Source organism: Octopus sinensis, linkage group LG1 (assembly GCF_006345805.1).
Source record: "Octopus sinensis linkage group LG1, ASM634580v1, whole genome shotgun sequence".
NCBI classification, from domain to species: domain Eukaryota; kingdom Metazoa; phylum Mollusca; class Cephalopoda; order Octopoda; family Octopodidae; genus Octopus; species Octopus sinensis.
In genome coordinates, this window is record NC_042997.1 from 129,250,018 (window position 1) to 129,265,859 (window position 15,842).

A 15,842-nucleotide genomic window follows, 5' to 3' on the forward strand; every position below is an offset into this window, starting at 1 on the left:
CTCACACACACACACATATATATATATATATATATATATATATAAATGTTCATGTACATATATGTTCCAGGCATTCAGAAAACCCACTTCTTTCCATCGAGGGCTTAGATACCCCAATATTAGACTATTTCCTTTAATCAATACACGGTGATCATTTATACGCTTTATAAATATTCATCATCATTGTTTAACATCCGCTTTCCATGCTGGCATGGGTTGGATGGTTTGACTGAGAAGTGGTAAACCAGTGGGCTGCACCAGGTTCCAATCTGATTTGGCAAGGTTTCTATTGCTGGATGCCCTTCCTAATGCCAACCACTCCATGAGTGTAGTGGGTGCTTTTTACATGCCACTGGCATGGGTACCATTGACCTGACTCTGGCATCAGCCATAACTGGGGTCTCACTTGGCTTGGCAGGTCAACACAAGCATGGTATATCACCAGGAGTCCTGGTCTCCTGTCACTGTCTCCATGAGGCCCAATGCTCGAATGGTGCTTTTATGTGGCACCGGCACAGGTGCCAGCCAGACAGCACAGCATATCACCCAACGTTTGAACGGTACTACATGCCACCGACACGGATGCCAGTCAGACGATACTTGGCATCGGCCATGACTATGATTTCACTCAGTTCAACAGGTCTTCACAAGCACAGCATATCGTCTAACGATTGAAAGGTGATTTTCATGGGCCATTTACACGACACTGGCATCGGCCATGACTACAATCTCACTTGGCTTAACGTCACTGCCTCCATGAGGTCCAATGCATGAACAGTGCTTTTTATGTGGCATGGGTGTCAGTCAGGCTACACTGGCATCGGCCCCGGCTTATTATTTACAGAATTGTCACTTGTCGCCACTTCTACATTTAATGCAGAAAATGCACATGTTTGTTTAAAAAAACTATGAAATTATAGTTAAGTCTAACAGGAAAAAGTGAGTGGTTATGATGGTGTAATGGTTAGTACACTTATTGCAAATATAAGAGGTGTGAGTTCAAGTCCCATGTTTACAGAAAACCCACTTTTTTCCATCATGGGCTTATATGCCTCAATATTAGACTACTTACTTTAGTCAATACATGGTGATCGCTTATAAGCTTATAAAATGTTATTATTATTTACAATATATATATATGATGGACTCTCCTGTTATAAACTACAAATGAGGGTTCAGCAACTTCTTATTTCTTTATGGCCCACAGGGGGCTAAACATAGAGGGGACAAACAAGGATAGACAAAGGGTTAAGTCGATTACATTGACCCCAGTGTGTAACTTCGTTTTTTTTTTTGAGCAATGTGAAATGAAGTGTTTTGCTCAAGAACACAACACATCGCCTGCTCCAGGAATCGAAACCACAACCTTATGATCATGAGTTCAACACCCTAACCACTAAGCCACATGCCTCCAAACAGGTTGCCAAACAACCTGTACAGATGGTTTGTTTGTGCTGCACATTAGCTCGTTCCCTCTATCCAATCGATATTGCCTCTACAGGTGCACTGTCTGCCACTTGTTAAATGTTGGAATGATTGCAGAGCAATGTGAAATGAAGTGTTTTTGCTCTAGAACACAACACACTGCCTAATCCAGGAACTAAAACTACAATCTTGCAATCATGAATGCAGTACCTCTAGAGTACACACTGGACTTCTACACAATTTTCCCTTTACCAAATTCGTTCACAAGCCATTGATCAACTCTGGCTATAATAGATGACACTTGCCCATGGTGCCCTGCAATGGGACTGTACCTGAAACTAAAGGGTTGCAAAGTTAACCACATAGCCAAAACATGACATTTATTTTCTTTTTCTGTCTTGAGTTTTCTCGACTTCTTACTTCACCTTTGGATCTTTACAGTCTGAATTATTTTTTCTTTCTTTCTTTCTACAGGTATACCTAAGAAAAATTCAGTATTCTGTTTCAGTCTTGATGCCTACTGTTTCACTCTGTATGGTAACCACATGAAAGTGAAAGCCAGTGAAAGAAGCCACCGGAAATTTAAAACTAAATCAACAATAGACCTATAAGTAAATAAATATTATTTCAATATTTTAATCATTTTCTAACCTTTTTTTTTTTTTTGAAACACCATTTTGGAACTTGAGATGGGAGGGTGTAGACAGTATTGATACACTCTTGAATCCCATGTAAACCAGCTTGCAAGATGATGGTTTCCTGATCTGGGAACTACTTCCAAGGGACACTTTACTGGATCTTTTTTTTTACTAAACATTTTAATAACTTCTCTTCACATCTACATATTTAATCCTTTATACTTTTCTAATATATTAAATCAATAACACATTTTGCTAATTACTTTTACAAACTTTATACACAATTTTATCTAAAACCCTAAAACCACCACCTATTTTGGGTTGCATTATCAGTTTTCCCTGTTGGCATGGTTTAGACGGTTTGACAGGAGCTGGCCAACCAGGGAGCTGTCTAGGCTCCAATTGTCTGCTTTGGTATGGTTTCTGTTGTGGGGTGTCCTTCCTCACACCAACCACTTTACAGAGTGCACTGGGTACTTTATACATGGTGCCAGCTCACACTTTATATGTGGCACTGGAATGAGAGCTTTTTATGCAGCACTGGTACAGGTGCTTTTGATGGGGCACCAGCCTTAAAGCAACCACCTGTTTCTAACTGCATATGTTCTGTAAAAAATAGTTCTCATTCTTGTTAATAATTTTTAACTCTAACATTGTTAAAAGCACAATTCATTTTTTAATAAAGTAGGAAGGAGCTTCTTCCTGGCTAATACATTGCATAATAGTATTTTCAAAAGTATTGTAAAACATTTACCAGTATTTATGCATTATGCAATTTAAATGCTGAAAATTACCTAAAAGTCACAATTATGTATTTCTATGACTCTTGGCACTTTACAAGGTTGGTTTTTGTCATTTTATTACTTACATATATATTTTACTTTTAGAATATAGTTCTACAAAAGAAAACTTATTTGAATGTAGAATACATGATTATACATTTTACAGGAAAAGGGATGCCAGTGGGTTTGAAGTTTCAACCTACTAGCCTTCATTGGACAGCCCAACAAAGGCTTGCAGGCTGAAACTTGGAAGTCACTATCACCTGTCTTCTTGTAAATCTCTATATATATATATATACACACACACACACACACTCTTTTACTTGTTTCAGTCATTTGACTGTGACCATGCTGGAGCACTGCCTTTAGTCAAGCAAATCAACCCCAGGACTTATTCTTTGTAAGCCTAGTACTTATTCTGTCTCTTTTGCCTAACCACTAAGTTATAGGGACGTAAACACACCAGCATCGGTTATCAAGCAATGTTGGGGGGGGGGCAAACACAGGCACACAAACATATACACATATATACGACAGGCTTCTTCCAGTTTCCGTCTACCAAATCCACTCACAAGGCTTTGGTCGGCCCGAGGCTATAGTAGAAGACACTTACGTAAGGTGCCACACAGTGGGACTGAACCATGTGATTGGTAAGCAAGCTCTTACCATACAGCCACTCCTCCTAATACTTTCAAAAACTTAGTTGCTGATTTTGATGCATGGGATATCAAAAGATTCACATTTGTAGCTGAAAGATTACTGAATCTTGATATCCATACATCAAAATCAGCAACTAAGTTTTTGAATGCATAAGGAACATATGTATATAAACTCTGCTTTATTTATATATTTAGATTTACAAGAAGAGGGGTGATAGTGGTCTTTATTTTGCAATTCTTTGAAATTGATCACCACTCCATGTTATTGTTCAATGTAGTATTTGTAACTGATTACTAGTATAACAAGTAATTCTAATAATTAGGAGGGGATAGTATTTAAAGCAATATGGTTTATGTCACTAAAATAAATACAACTCCGAAGTTGGAAACTTTACACTTTATTTAATCAATAACTTTTATTTTTTAATAAGACATTTGAAATAATTTAAGAGTCCATTAAAAACAAACATTGTTGACATATTGCAGGCATTGCCACATCAAACTGGCAGAATTTTCTGGAAGAATAAGGATTTCTTTAACATTTGAACATCTGAAGTGTTTCAGTGAAATATTTCAGATTAGAAGTCTGTATGGGAAGAAGCATCTGAGCGAAATACATAGAGAAGCTGCTCGATATGTCAGTATGGTCCTTTAAACATGTCTAAGGTGAGATGGTAGCTGATGATGGTGGATGAAATTAATATGAACAAGAGAGGTGGTAGACAAGCAAAAATTGTCCTTTCTGAAAATATCATTCAAGATGTTACAAGAAGTCTCCTTGCCTCTCTGCAATTAACATTGAACCATACTAAAAAAAAAAAAAAAAAAAAACTTGAATTCAGCAAGTAGTTGTTAGTTTTTTGTTATTAAATATTCGCTATAGCTGTGTTAAACTGTTAGGGTGTCAACTTTGAATAAACTGTTGGTGAGAACTTTTTACGTATGTATTTCAGAATGTATAAAGGAATACAGCTGATGGAAGTGATCACAACTACCTTCCACATGAAGCTTCCTGTCCTTAGGAAAGACTCATCTACAAAAGAAAAATAAGTTTGAGGTTATACAACAAAAACTGCAATAATGGAACAGTTGGAGGGGTTTTCAGAACATTTACTTATCAGTATAGAACTCTCTTAAAAGCAATTAAAAGATTTTCATTTCTTTCAGATCCCCCATGGCAAAGAAAATGTTAACACAAGAAATGAAAAGGACATGCAGTCGACATTGTCATGTGTGTGGAACACAATTTAGAAATTGCCAACTTTCTAAAGGTTGTAAAATCTTTTGTATACAAAGCTGAGATGGAATTGTAAGCCGTTAGAGTGTTTCAATTGCAATAAAGAGAAAAGAAAATATTCAAAATTCATCCAATAGGTTCAAAACATTGATGCTGATCCAAGAAAAATCAATGAGAGCCATCATCAAAGAATTTCAAAGAGTGGACTATCAGAACTGTGATGCTTGAAGACATTTGATACAAATCATATGTACATCCTCACAATACTATAGCTTCACTAGAGACAACCATTGTCCAGGTGATGTCTAAAATGAAGAAGGACCATTTAGTGTAAACAAGCCCAAGACTTCAGTCCTATGTTAAAGCAATCACTGAAGTAGAAGGCATATTCATAAACTTGTCTTATAAGAAAGACTATCAAGAATGTGTACAATTTTTTTATTAAAACATTGAGTCATCCCATGAATGTGGTTTTTTTATACTTTTATTTTTCAAAATTAAGATAAAGTTCTTTTTTAATCTAAAATATACTCTCTTTCATTTTCTGTAATGCTCTTCCATCTATCTGGTAGATGTGCAAGGCCCCTCTTCCAAAATTCACTTGTCCGTGATGAAAAATATTCCTCCAATATTGTTCTGACTGCATCTACAGAATTCATATTTCTCCCGTCCAAATGATTTTGGAGATTGCGGAATAAATAATAATCAGATGGGGCAACGTCCAGCAAATATGGTGGGTGGGCATTGTTTCCCATTCAAACTGCTCCAGCCTTTGGAATGTCATTCCCACTGCATGAGGTAGATAAAATTACTACCTGCTTTTATAGCAAGTTGATGCAAATAGTTTATCCTATCCCCCCTCCAAATTTTAGTTCAAGCAATTGAAAAAACTGCATTATTTATAGGCTGACCCAATACTTTTGGTTTTTGCTAGGTAAGTGTTGTTTTATTAAATTATTAAATATATCTTCAAGCTCCTTTCAATTTTGTATTTTAATGATAAGCAAAGAAACTAAAATATCTCAATTCCATGTTAGTGAAATAACACTATAAAAGTTAAAAGAATAAAGAGCTTTTCTTTAACTTACCAAAGAAGTCTTTGAAGACAAAAAGTGAAATAACATAAATGCCAAGACTGAGAAATTCTGCCAATATCATCAACCAGTGCCACATTTGAACAGTTAATGCCACCATTAGCAGTTCAGTAAGGATAAGTGACGTAAATGTTATGGCTACAACATGGATAAATTCCTCTTCAAACAGTAGTAGGGCTCCGTACATGATGGTACCACCTAGAATACAAAAACAGTTCAACATTTAGAAATATTTCTGAGTCATAATTTTTTATGTCTACTTTTTATATGTTCACATAGGTTTGACAACAAGAGTTATTGAGATAGTAAGTGATGGCCAAATGCTCTTTTCATCACTAACTTTGGTGGGGGGGGGTTCAAATTTTAGCACAAGGCCAGCAAGTTAGAGGGAAGGATAAGTTAATTACATCGACCCCAGTATTTAACAGGTACTTATTTTATCAACCTCGAAAGGATTAAAGGCAAAGTCCGGTCTCAGCAGAATTTGAACTCAGCTGCATTTTGTCTGTTTTTACATTCTAAGTATTTTGCCCGGCGTGTTAACGATTCTGCTAGCTCACTGCCTTAAAAGGTAAGTTGCATCAGCTAATTGTTATGAAATAGGTTATTTTTATTCCACTGGTCTTCACATATGACAAAACCACTGAGGTTTATACAGATTGACTACATATATATTGTTTACAAGAGATAGAGACACCATCACCTTTTTCACACATGATGACAATGTGAAACCTGGTGTTTGTCCAAAGTGTTATACTGGGGGATGGAACTCAAAACTATGTTGCTGCAAAGCAAACTCCTTAACCACACAGTCAGCAAACAAAAGAGTGTGAATTACAAAAACTATTCCACAGAACAGCAGAGTTGACTAGTGTAAACTGATAAAACAGAAACTGTCGTGTAGAGTACAAGTATTGAAGTTCTATCAGTGACTGATTTCAGCTAAATGTGGTGTTGACTATAGATTCAGGAGAAACCATGCAAGGAAAAAATGGTGCATTTGCTTCCTACTATAAAGTGGAATGGCAACTTTAATGAGAGTATGGGTAGAAGAGTAGGTATGTGGGCTGGTAGATTTTTTTTAATGCACAGAGGGCTACAGAATGTGATGGAGGTGTCAAAAGAAAATTAAAGTATCCAGGATGGTGGAGCCTATTAGTAAGTGTTGATTTAAGGAATGAAATTTCATGGCTGGTTCCAGTGAACTGGGCTTCAAAACAACCAATGAAGAGGTTGGTGTAACTAATGCCCATCTTGGTATCCATGGCATCATTAGTGGTTTACTGATAGAACAATTAATACGCAGTAATTTTCCTAATAATGTCACCACAGTTAGCTGCTCTTATAATAACTATTGTGAAGGAAAAATATAAACAGATTGAAAATGAAATAGTACAAAGTCTATGTGTGTTTCAATGTCATTTAATTATAAATAGATTATAAAACTGAACTAACCTTGGTAAATACTTATTAAAACCCACAGGAAAAATGTTTTAAATGATAAGGACCGGCCCTGAAAATAAATAAAAAATTGTATATCAGTTCACATTTTGTTAAATAAAAGTTAGAGAAGTTCAACTAATAATTTAAGCAAAGATCAGCCTTATTGACATTGTAACAAAAGGAAAGAGTTAACTAGAATTTGGACTATGAGGAAATAGATAAGTTATAAAGACATCTTCAAAAGGTTAAATTAATTTTGGAAAAATAAAGGAGTCGGACTACCTTTGTTAATTCTTTATATAACTCTGGATATGTCATGGCAATGCCTGCAGAGACATCTTTGTCAAGCACGAGAGAAAATACTGGAAACATTGTGAACACTGTAGCATATCTGAGAGAAGAAAAATAATTGAGTGAGAAGATTAATCAATGGAAAAAAGATGCCAACTCAGAAGAGCTGAAAAATGTCATCACAACAGAACTCTCACACAGCAAACATGATTTGTTAAATAAAGTGAAGAGACCTATTGAGTCAAGCACATCATCAAAATAAAAATCAAATGGAAATTGTAGTTGTGATACCTGTGCCGATGGCACGTAAAAAGCACCATCGGAATGTGGCCGATGCCAGCGCTGCCTTGACTGGCTTCTGTGCCGGTGGCACGTAAAAAGCACCAACCAATCGTGGCTGCTGCCAACCTCTCCTGGTACCTGTGCCAGTGGCACATAAAAAGCACCCACTACACTCACGGAGTGGTTGACATTAGGAAGGGCATCCAGCTGTAGAAACACTGCCAGATCAGACTGGAGCCTGGTGCAGCCTACTGGCTTCCCAGACCCCGGTCGAACAGTCCAACCCATGCTAGCATGGAAAGCAGATGTTAGACAATGATGATGATAAGTTATTATTACTGATTCTGTTAATGCAACCAGTGATTAGAATGATGTATAAACAAAAATTATTCGTTTGAATCGGGTAATTGATGTGGAATTGTGAGTATTGCATATAGTTGGGAGAGTAATGATGCTTTCAACCTCTACAGAATGAGTCAATCTCCAGTTGAGTGGAGAAAGACCAACCTTCAGTACAAAAGCTTGATGGTTACTACAATAACAACATGGCAAAATCTCTCCAGTAACTCAGATTTTTATGAAACTCAAAGAAATTTAATTAATTTATAAATATGCTTAAATTTCTGTCTTCAGCTGAAATTAAACTGATTCACTAATCTACTTTAAAATAATACACTTCTGTTCTAAGGAACATTCCCTGAATGCTTCTCCTTAAGATTCAATAAATTTCCTGTGTATTTTAAATAATTTGATCAGAAATAATTCAAAAATGTTCAATAAAATTGAAAGACTTAAAAAATTTACTTGATTTTGTGTACAAAATGAGACGTTATTAGCACAAAAACGCAGAGGATCTGTAAAGACTGGAAAGTAATGAGGTGAGCATGTTCTGCTAGATATATTGTCACCGTGCATGAAATATTAAAGTCTTCAATATTGGAAATATGGTAGAAATAAACTCAACTCACCCAACCATGAGGAATCCAGGAAACAAAGACACAGAGGCAAAATAAAAGACTGAGCAGAAAACAGCCTGCATGGCTGTAATGATGAGACCACGGTGGATAACAAACTGGGCCAAAGCTGCTGATCTTTTGTAGCTGAAATCATCACAGAAACATTATTAAGCAAAAATAGCAGTACTTTATTAGAATCTAATTCCTTGAAACATTTTTACAGCAATACTTCTAGATGCTTATGTAAATTTGAACATCATTGAATTTTTAGTGCATACTCGACAGAGTGTTAGTGCCTGAGAGAAAGGTTGGACCTAAGAAGCATCAGATGTAGTGTGCAAGAGAGACAAGAATGGATGTGGATAGCTGTGTGAAAAGTGCCACACCCTAGCAGTTGAGAGAACCTGTGGAAGAGGTAGACCCAGGAAGACCTGGGATGAGGTGGTGAAGCATGACCTTCGAACATTGGGCCTCACCGAGGCAATGACTAGTGATCGGGACCTCTGGAAATATGCTGCGCTTGAGAAGATGGCAAGCACAAATGAGACCATAACCTTGTGGCCTATGCCAGGGGTGTAACCAGTCCACTTATGCGTGCCTTTCCTTCACTGGACACTAAACTCTGCTTGCGAAGACCTGTTGAGGCAAGTGAAATTGAAATCAAATTCGATGACAGGCTAGTGGAGCACTAAGAATACCATACGAGTGAGATCGTTGCCAGAACAACATGCTGGCCTCCGTGCCGATGGCACATTCAAAACACCATTCGAGCGTGATCGTTACCTGCGTCGCCTTACTAGCACTTGGCTGGTGGCATGTGAAGAAACATTCAAGAGAGGTCGTTGCCAGTGTCGCTGGATTGGCTCCTGTGCAGGTGGCACATAAATAGTACCATTTGAGCGTGGCCGTTGCCAGTACCGCCTGACTGGCCCTCATGTGGTGGCACATAAAAGCACCTAACTGTAGAAACTCTGCCAGATCAAGATTGGAGCCTGGTGCAGCCATCTGGTTCGCCAGTCCTCAATCAAATCGTCCAACCCATGCTAGCATGGAAAGCGGACGTTAAACGATGATGATGATCTCATAACACTAAGCTTTAAGTATGAAGTGAAAATGATACCACCTATTTTAGTCAGCTTGACTAAAAACACGCCTTCTGTGATAAACTCATAATTGCTAGTTAGGGATAATTATGTAAGAGTTATCATAAAATGATGAAACTAACTTAAATATGAAAATACTTTAACAAATAAATTTAGAGTGACTAGAAAATTAATGAATTTCTCCTCAAAATCTGCATTTCTATTTTAAAAAAATTGATAAGCAGTTGTAGCTTCAAACTTCTAAAAACATTAATGAGGTCAGCTGAAATAGAATATAAAATTAAAGAACAATGTAAAACTCACCTGTTCCTACCATGAACCATGAGAAGATGGCCAATATAACTGAACTGATTTATTGAAAAGTCTGCTGCAAGAGCTGCCTGTTTGCCTTCCTAAAAAGTAGAAACATTCCACAGTATATTATACTTGCTAAAAATGTTATGTTCATTCAAAGTTATTAGATAATCTCTGGCAAGAAGATAAAGAGTACAAAAAACTTGTTCGCAATAAGTAATACTGGTTAATATGAGTGAGTAATAATTTGAGTTTCTCTGTCCAAGATTGTAAAATATACATATTATGCTCAGAGCTATGTCTACCCAAAAAATGAAAACATAATCCTTAAAAATCTTGAACCAAATCTCAATTCTTTTTTTTTTTTTTTAATTTCTTCCAGACTGACCATTCCATTCTCCACAAAATAAGATTCTGAACTAAGTATTTTTTTCAGAATTTGAAAATTATAAACTCCCATTTTTTTTTTCTTTAAGAAAAACAATTTTATGAATATATTAAAAAAAAATTGACTTAGAACATCTAGTAAAAGTTTTAAATTCCACAAAGCTACTCGTATGCTCTTTATATACTGGTTGAAATACTCTCACATTCTTAAGCTGTCAAAATTCTCTTTAACATAAAAGATTATATTTATTTTCCCAAATCAGAAATTAAACCTCGAAATTGTCACAAAACTAACTTTCACTTCAGTTATCTTAAATAAATGGATTAAAGTTACAGGTTATGAAAAAAGAGGTTACCTTTCCAACTATACCAATTCCAGCATCAGCAGCTTGGATCATACTGACATCATTTCCACCATCGCCTGAATACAATGGTAAATTTGACATAATTAGAATCAATTTTAGAATACAAAAAAGAAAGATTCTCTAAAGTTTAAAATCAAATAAACCAATCAAGCATGTGACTTTTTTTCTAATACTATTTTGGTGCCATCCCAGTGCACAACAAAATGTGAACAAGAAAAGCTTGAAGGAAGAAAATAAAAGATAATGAAACGTACCAACAGCACACACTATTTTTCCAATGTGGAGTTTCAGTAATTTCACGATATCAGCTTTCTGAGTTGGTGAACATCGACAGACTACAACACAGGGACATTGGCAAGAAAGTTCCACAAATTCATGTTCGTAATAACGTAAGCAAACCTGGATGAAATAGAAAAATCACACAATTTGTTGAAATATTCACCTTAAAAATTCAATAAATTTTTACTAAAACTCCTCTTCATTTACTTGTCTAATTACAGAAAAATGTTTTTCAAAGATTTCTAAATTAAGATGTCTACATGACTTGAAGTAGATTTTACAATTGCATGGCTTTCCTTACACTAATTAGATCTAATTCATCTACATACAATAAGCCAGTAACTCACAAGCTGACAAATATCAACCTTCACCTATCAAAATAAGAAGGAAGTCGTTTGCTCCACTTCTTTATTAATAAGAAGACAAAATAGGAAAAAGTGTCTGAAATGATTATACGATTAAAAAAGGAATCATTTCAAATTATGGTGATTAGATTTATCAGCTTTAAATTACCAAGTTAAGAGACCATAATCTTTCCTGCTAGAGAAGTCAAAACACTGAGAACACAAAGTATTCAAGAATGAATTCTCTATACAAAGTGAAAAAGATGCCAGACCTGGACGGAGTCTCCACTGATGATAAGAGCAGAATCGTTCTTTCGTCGAAGTGCATTCAATTCAAGATGAGCCTCATCTCTTGTATCAACCCTTCTAAAGGTATGGATGTCCATGTTACGTGATACCAGTTTGGAACTCTTAGCAATACAAGTGGCTGTTTCTAATTTGTCTCCAGTTAACATCCAAGTCTGCAAAGTAAAAGACATTTGAAAGAAAACTCAATTGTAGCCTGTTAATAATTAGGCAAAATATCTTGTGAAACATAAAATAACTGACTGAATAATAATCATGAGTGATTAAATCTATAACAAAACTTTATTTAAATATTATTGAAATAATATATTTATATATAAACAGCAATAAGAAATATACCTAGAATGAAGAGTGTAATTTTTAAATACAGTGCCAGTGGAATGTTAAAAGCACCATTCGAGCATGATCATTGCCAGGGCCACCTGACTGGCTCCTGTGCCAGTGGCATGTAAAAAGCACCATTTGAGAGTGGTTGATGTCAGTCCCACCTGACTGGCCTTCATGCCAGTGGCATGTGAAAGCACCCGCTACACTCTCGGAGTGGTTGCCAGATCAGATTGAACCTGGTGCAGCCTTCTGGTTCGCCAGCCCTCAGTCAAACTGTCAAACCCATGCCAGCATGGAAAGTGGAGTTAAACAACGATGATGATGAGATTCATGGAAAAACATTGGTTTGTGAAAGTTGATAGAGAGTAAAGGAACAGCTCCAGCAGAAAGAAAATTTCAGCGAAACTAATAACATGAGCTACATGGAATTGCTTTTGATAGTTTCTGGTGTATTCAAGACATCATGATAGCTTGGTGTTCTTTTAGCCACTAGTATTTAAAGAGTGTAACACCGCTAAAGTGAACTGTTACAAAAGTACATATGCACAAGAGGGAGGACACTGAAAATATCTCAAGATAGCAGTTTCAATATTAGAGTTAAGATGCTTAAATATATATAGCCATGTTGTCTGACCACAATTACTACAACCTCTATAATTATATTTTAAAGAGAAATGAATGAGAGGTGTTTAGTAAAAGACAACTTTAGCAACTACTTTAACAGCGCACTTATGTTTTATTGTTTGGTGGATAATGATAAAGATAGACAGATACAGGCATGGCTGTGGTTGAGAAGTTTGCTTCTCAACCACATGGTTTCAGGTTCAGTACCACAGCATGACACCTTGGGCAAGTGTCTTCTACAATAACCCTGAAGTAGATCAAAGCCTTGAGTGGATCTGATGGATGAAAACTGAAAAAAACTCGAGGTATATGTTAATATTTGCATATGTATATGTGTGTGTGAGAATGTGCATCTGTTTGTATCTCCTTGTCGTAACTTCATTTGATAGTCATAGATGAGTGTCATTTGTCATATGAGTAATGTCATTAATTTCCAATATTCTTCAAAAACATATCTGGCCATGGGGAAATATTAACTTGCTTGGAAACAGGTGGGAGTTGGCAACAGGAAGGACATCCAACTGTAGAAAGTGTACCTCAATAAACGCTGTCTGATCCATGCAAGTATGGAATATTGGATGTTAAAACAATGCTGACAGACATAGACAGAGGACACAAGTGAACTTTCCATATTATGTATCAGGAGAACAAAGTGATAGCAATATTTTTTTATGAGAATTTAGAATGTAGATGTGATAGAGGAAGAACTAAGACTGCCATTTGATGATTCAACCTCACAGATGAAACAGCATAAGATCTCAACAGAGAGAAAAGAATGCAAATTTACAGACATCTTGAAACAAACATGCAAGTGTGTCATCTTTTCTTTGCTAGTATGTGTTGGATAGTTTGACAGGATCCAGCGAGTTGGAAGGCTACATCAAACTCCAGTGTCAGCTTTGGCATTGTTTCTGTGGTTTGATGCCCTTCCTAATGCCAAACACTTCACAGTGTGTGCTAGGTACTTTTATTCATGCCACCAGCATTAGTGAAGTTGCCAGGTAATTTTAAAGACAAGAACAGGTAAAAGTCTCCTCAACTAAGTGGTGGAGGAATATTGAGAGGAAGGGGTAGCTGTATGTCAGGTGTTGAGACATTAAAGTATGGCCGAGGGACAATCCTGAGTGTCTTGCTGTAGAGGAGATGCATTATATAGGGAAGGGCAGGAGTAGCTGGCAGGAAGATAGAGATGGTGGTATCTAGAGCATCTCAAGATACAAGATGGTTAGAAATGGGGTCCAGATGAATAGAGTGAATGGTGAATGAAGGTGGAAGTGCATTTAATGAAAAAATACTTGTATGGAAAGGGGATATGGTAAGAAATGCATATGCATATAAAAAAGCAAATAAAAAAACCTTACTTTGATGCCAGCATTTCTTAATAACTCCAGTGTAGGTCTTACACCATCTTGAAGTTTATCTTCAACTCCTGTAAGACACAAAAGTTCCATATCTCGCTCTAAACCTTCAATTACAGCTTGCATCTTCACATTTCGATCATGAACACACATTTTAGCTTGGTGATAACGTGTCTGGAAAATAAGAACATAAAATATTCATCAATATTTCTATTCCAACAGTCAAGAAGAATCTATAAAGTCTATGGGTAATATCCTTTTTTTTCCTGTACTAAATGATAAGACAAACACAATTTTCTGATATTGTTGCTATTGTAGTTTATTTTTAGTTCTTTGTAGGACCTCACAATAAAGAACATCTCAGACAAACATTTTCATATGTAGTCGAAAGACAACCCCACTCATCTGTTATTCACACAATCCTTAAAAGCAACACTTTAATCACCAATATATACATAAGGATCACACTGCTCCAAGTGAACTAATGTATAATCTACAGACCATTTATCTCCCCCTGAATTATGTAACCCACCCCCAACACCAGCTCTGATTGCACAGGCTTCCAGCATGTAAGTAGCGTAATGAAACTGACACTGTTTGTTAACCCTTTCGTTACTATATTTCTGACCAAAATACACCCCTCATGAGTTTCAATTAAATTCTAAAATAATCATGAATCTAGGCTTGTTTCATTAAATAACTGTAACTTTTTTTACTTATCAACATATTAATGTGATATTTGGAACATAATTAAAGAAAGGGTTCTTAATCAATTCTATTGCATAACTTTTGTCTCAAAGTGACTTTAATTACAGGTAAATCCAGGTAAATTGAGCAAAAGGTAAAAATATTAAAATTTTTAATTGAGCAAAAGGTAAAAATATTAAAATTTTGTTTAAACATCACCATAGAAAATGAATCATCAGCTAATATTCAAATGGGTATGCAACAAAATTTTGATAAAGAAGAATTGTGCACATCACTATATCATCAGTTGAATTTAATGCACAACAGGTGTACCATAAAGGTGGAATAAAGTGAAATACTGGAATCCACCGTAAGTTTGACCGAACTAAAGAAATCGGTCAAAAAATAATATACGGCCCTGGTTATGGTATGGAAGTGATAAATTCCAGACCACATCGTTCCCGAGGCCATGCTGACTAACATTATTTTCCCTGTACAAAAACGAAATCCACGCAGTACCCAGTATTTGCTTCACAAATTTTCCGAAATTTGAGCCCCCATTTTGTGTTTGTTTACATTTTGCGTAAGTTTGTTTCCGCATTGATCGCTTCAAACAGTAACTTCCAGACCACATCATACCCTAAGCCATGCTGACTAACATTAGTTTCCCTGTATAAAAACTAAATCCACAACAGTACCCAGTATTTGTTTCACAAATTTTCCAATTCGGAATCAATGCTTGATAACATGAAACTCCTATCCATTTTCAAAGTTGAAGAAAAATCGATGCCGAAAAAAAGTGGAAAAAAATCTCCCAAAATTCAGGGAATTAAAATTACACGTCGATCGTTGTAGAAAACTGTCGATGAACTGTTTACGAAGCATAATCACGTGTTTTCACGAATGTACTAAAGAGATTTGCTCTGATATTCTCATTTAAATATGAATAGGTAAATTCGGG

At 36.0% G+C, this 15,842-nt stretch overlaps 2 protein-coding genes across 11 annotated transcripts in view; one reads left to right on the forward strand and one right to left on the reverse strand.

Moving 5' to 3' along the window:
* LOC115209005 (ribonuclease P protein subunit p29) overlaps positions 1 to 5,207 on the forward strand; it is a 31,226-nt gene extending 26,019 nt beyond the window's left edge. For all 3 annotated transcript variants that reach the window (XM_036504466.1, XM_029777122.2, XM_036504462.1), the window contains exons 7-8: positions 1,900 to 2,036; positions 4,672 to 5,207. In XM_036504466.1, coding sequence (XP_036360359.1) covers positions 1,900 to 2,036 — 137 coding nt within the window. In that variant the 3' untranslated portion in view covers positions 4,672 to 5,207. The remainder of the gene's footprint in view (positions 1 to 1,899; positions 2,037 to 4,671) is intronic.
* Positions 3,887 to 15,842, reverse strand: part of LOC115208949 (probable phospholipid-transporting ATPase IIB) — a 105,924-nt gene continuing 93,968 nt past the window's right edge. For 7 of the 8 annotated variants that reach the window (XM_029777117.2, XM_029777119.2, XM_029777118.2 and 4 more), the window contains 10 exons: positions 14,198 to 14,368; positions 11,852 to 12,040; positions 11,211 to 11,355; positions 10,948 to 11,012; positions 10,214 to 10,302; positions 8,820 to 8,951; positions 7,561 to 7,669; positions 7,291 to 7,348; positions 5,830 to 6,033; positions 3,887 to 4,537 (listed from right to left, as the gene is read on the reverse strand). In XM_029777117.2, the coding sequence (XP_029632977.1) occupies positions 4,401 to 4,537; positions 5,830 to 6,033; positions 7,291 to 7,348; positions 7,561 to 7,669; positions 8,820 to 8,951; positions 10,214 to 10,302; positions 10,948 to 11,012; positions 11,211 to 11,355; positions 11,852 to 12,040; positions 14,198 to 14,368 (1,299 nt within the window). In that variant the 3' untranslated portion in view covers positions 3,887 to 4,400. Of the gene's footprint in view, positions 4,538 to 5,829; positions 6,034 to 6,081; positions 7,140 to 7,215; positions 7,349 to 7,560; positions 7,670 to 8,819; positions 8,952 to 10,213; positions 10,303 to 10,947; positions 11,013 to 11,210; positions 11,356 to 11,851; positions 12,041 to 14,197; positions 14,369 to 15,842 lie in introns of those variants that run through there. The other variant, XR_004999935.1, reaches the window with a different exon arrangement.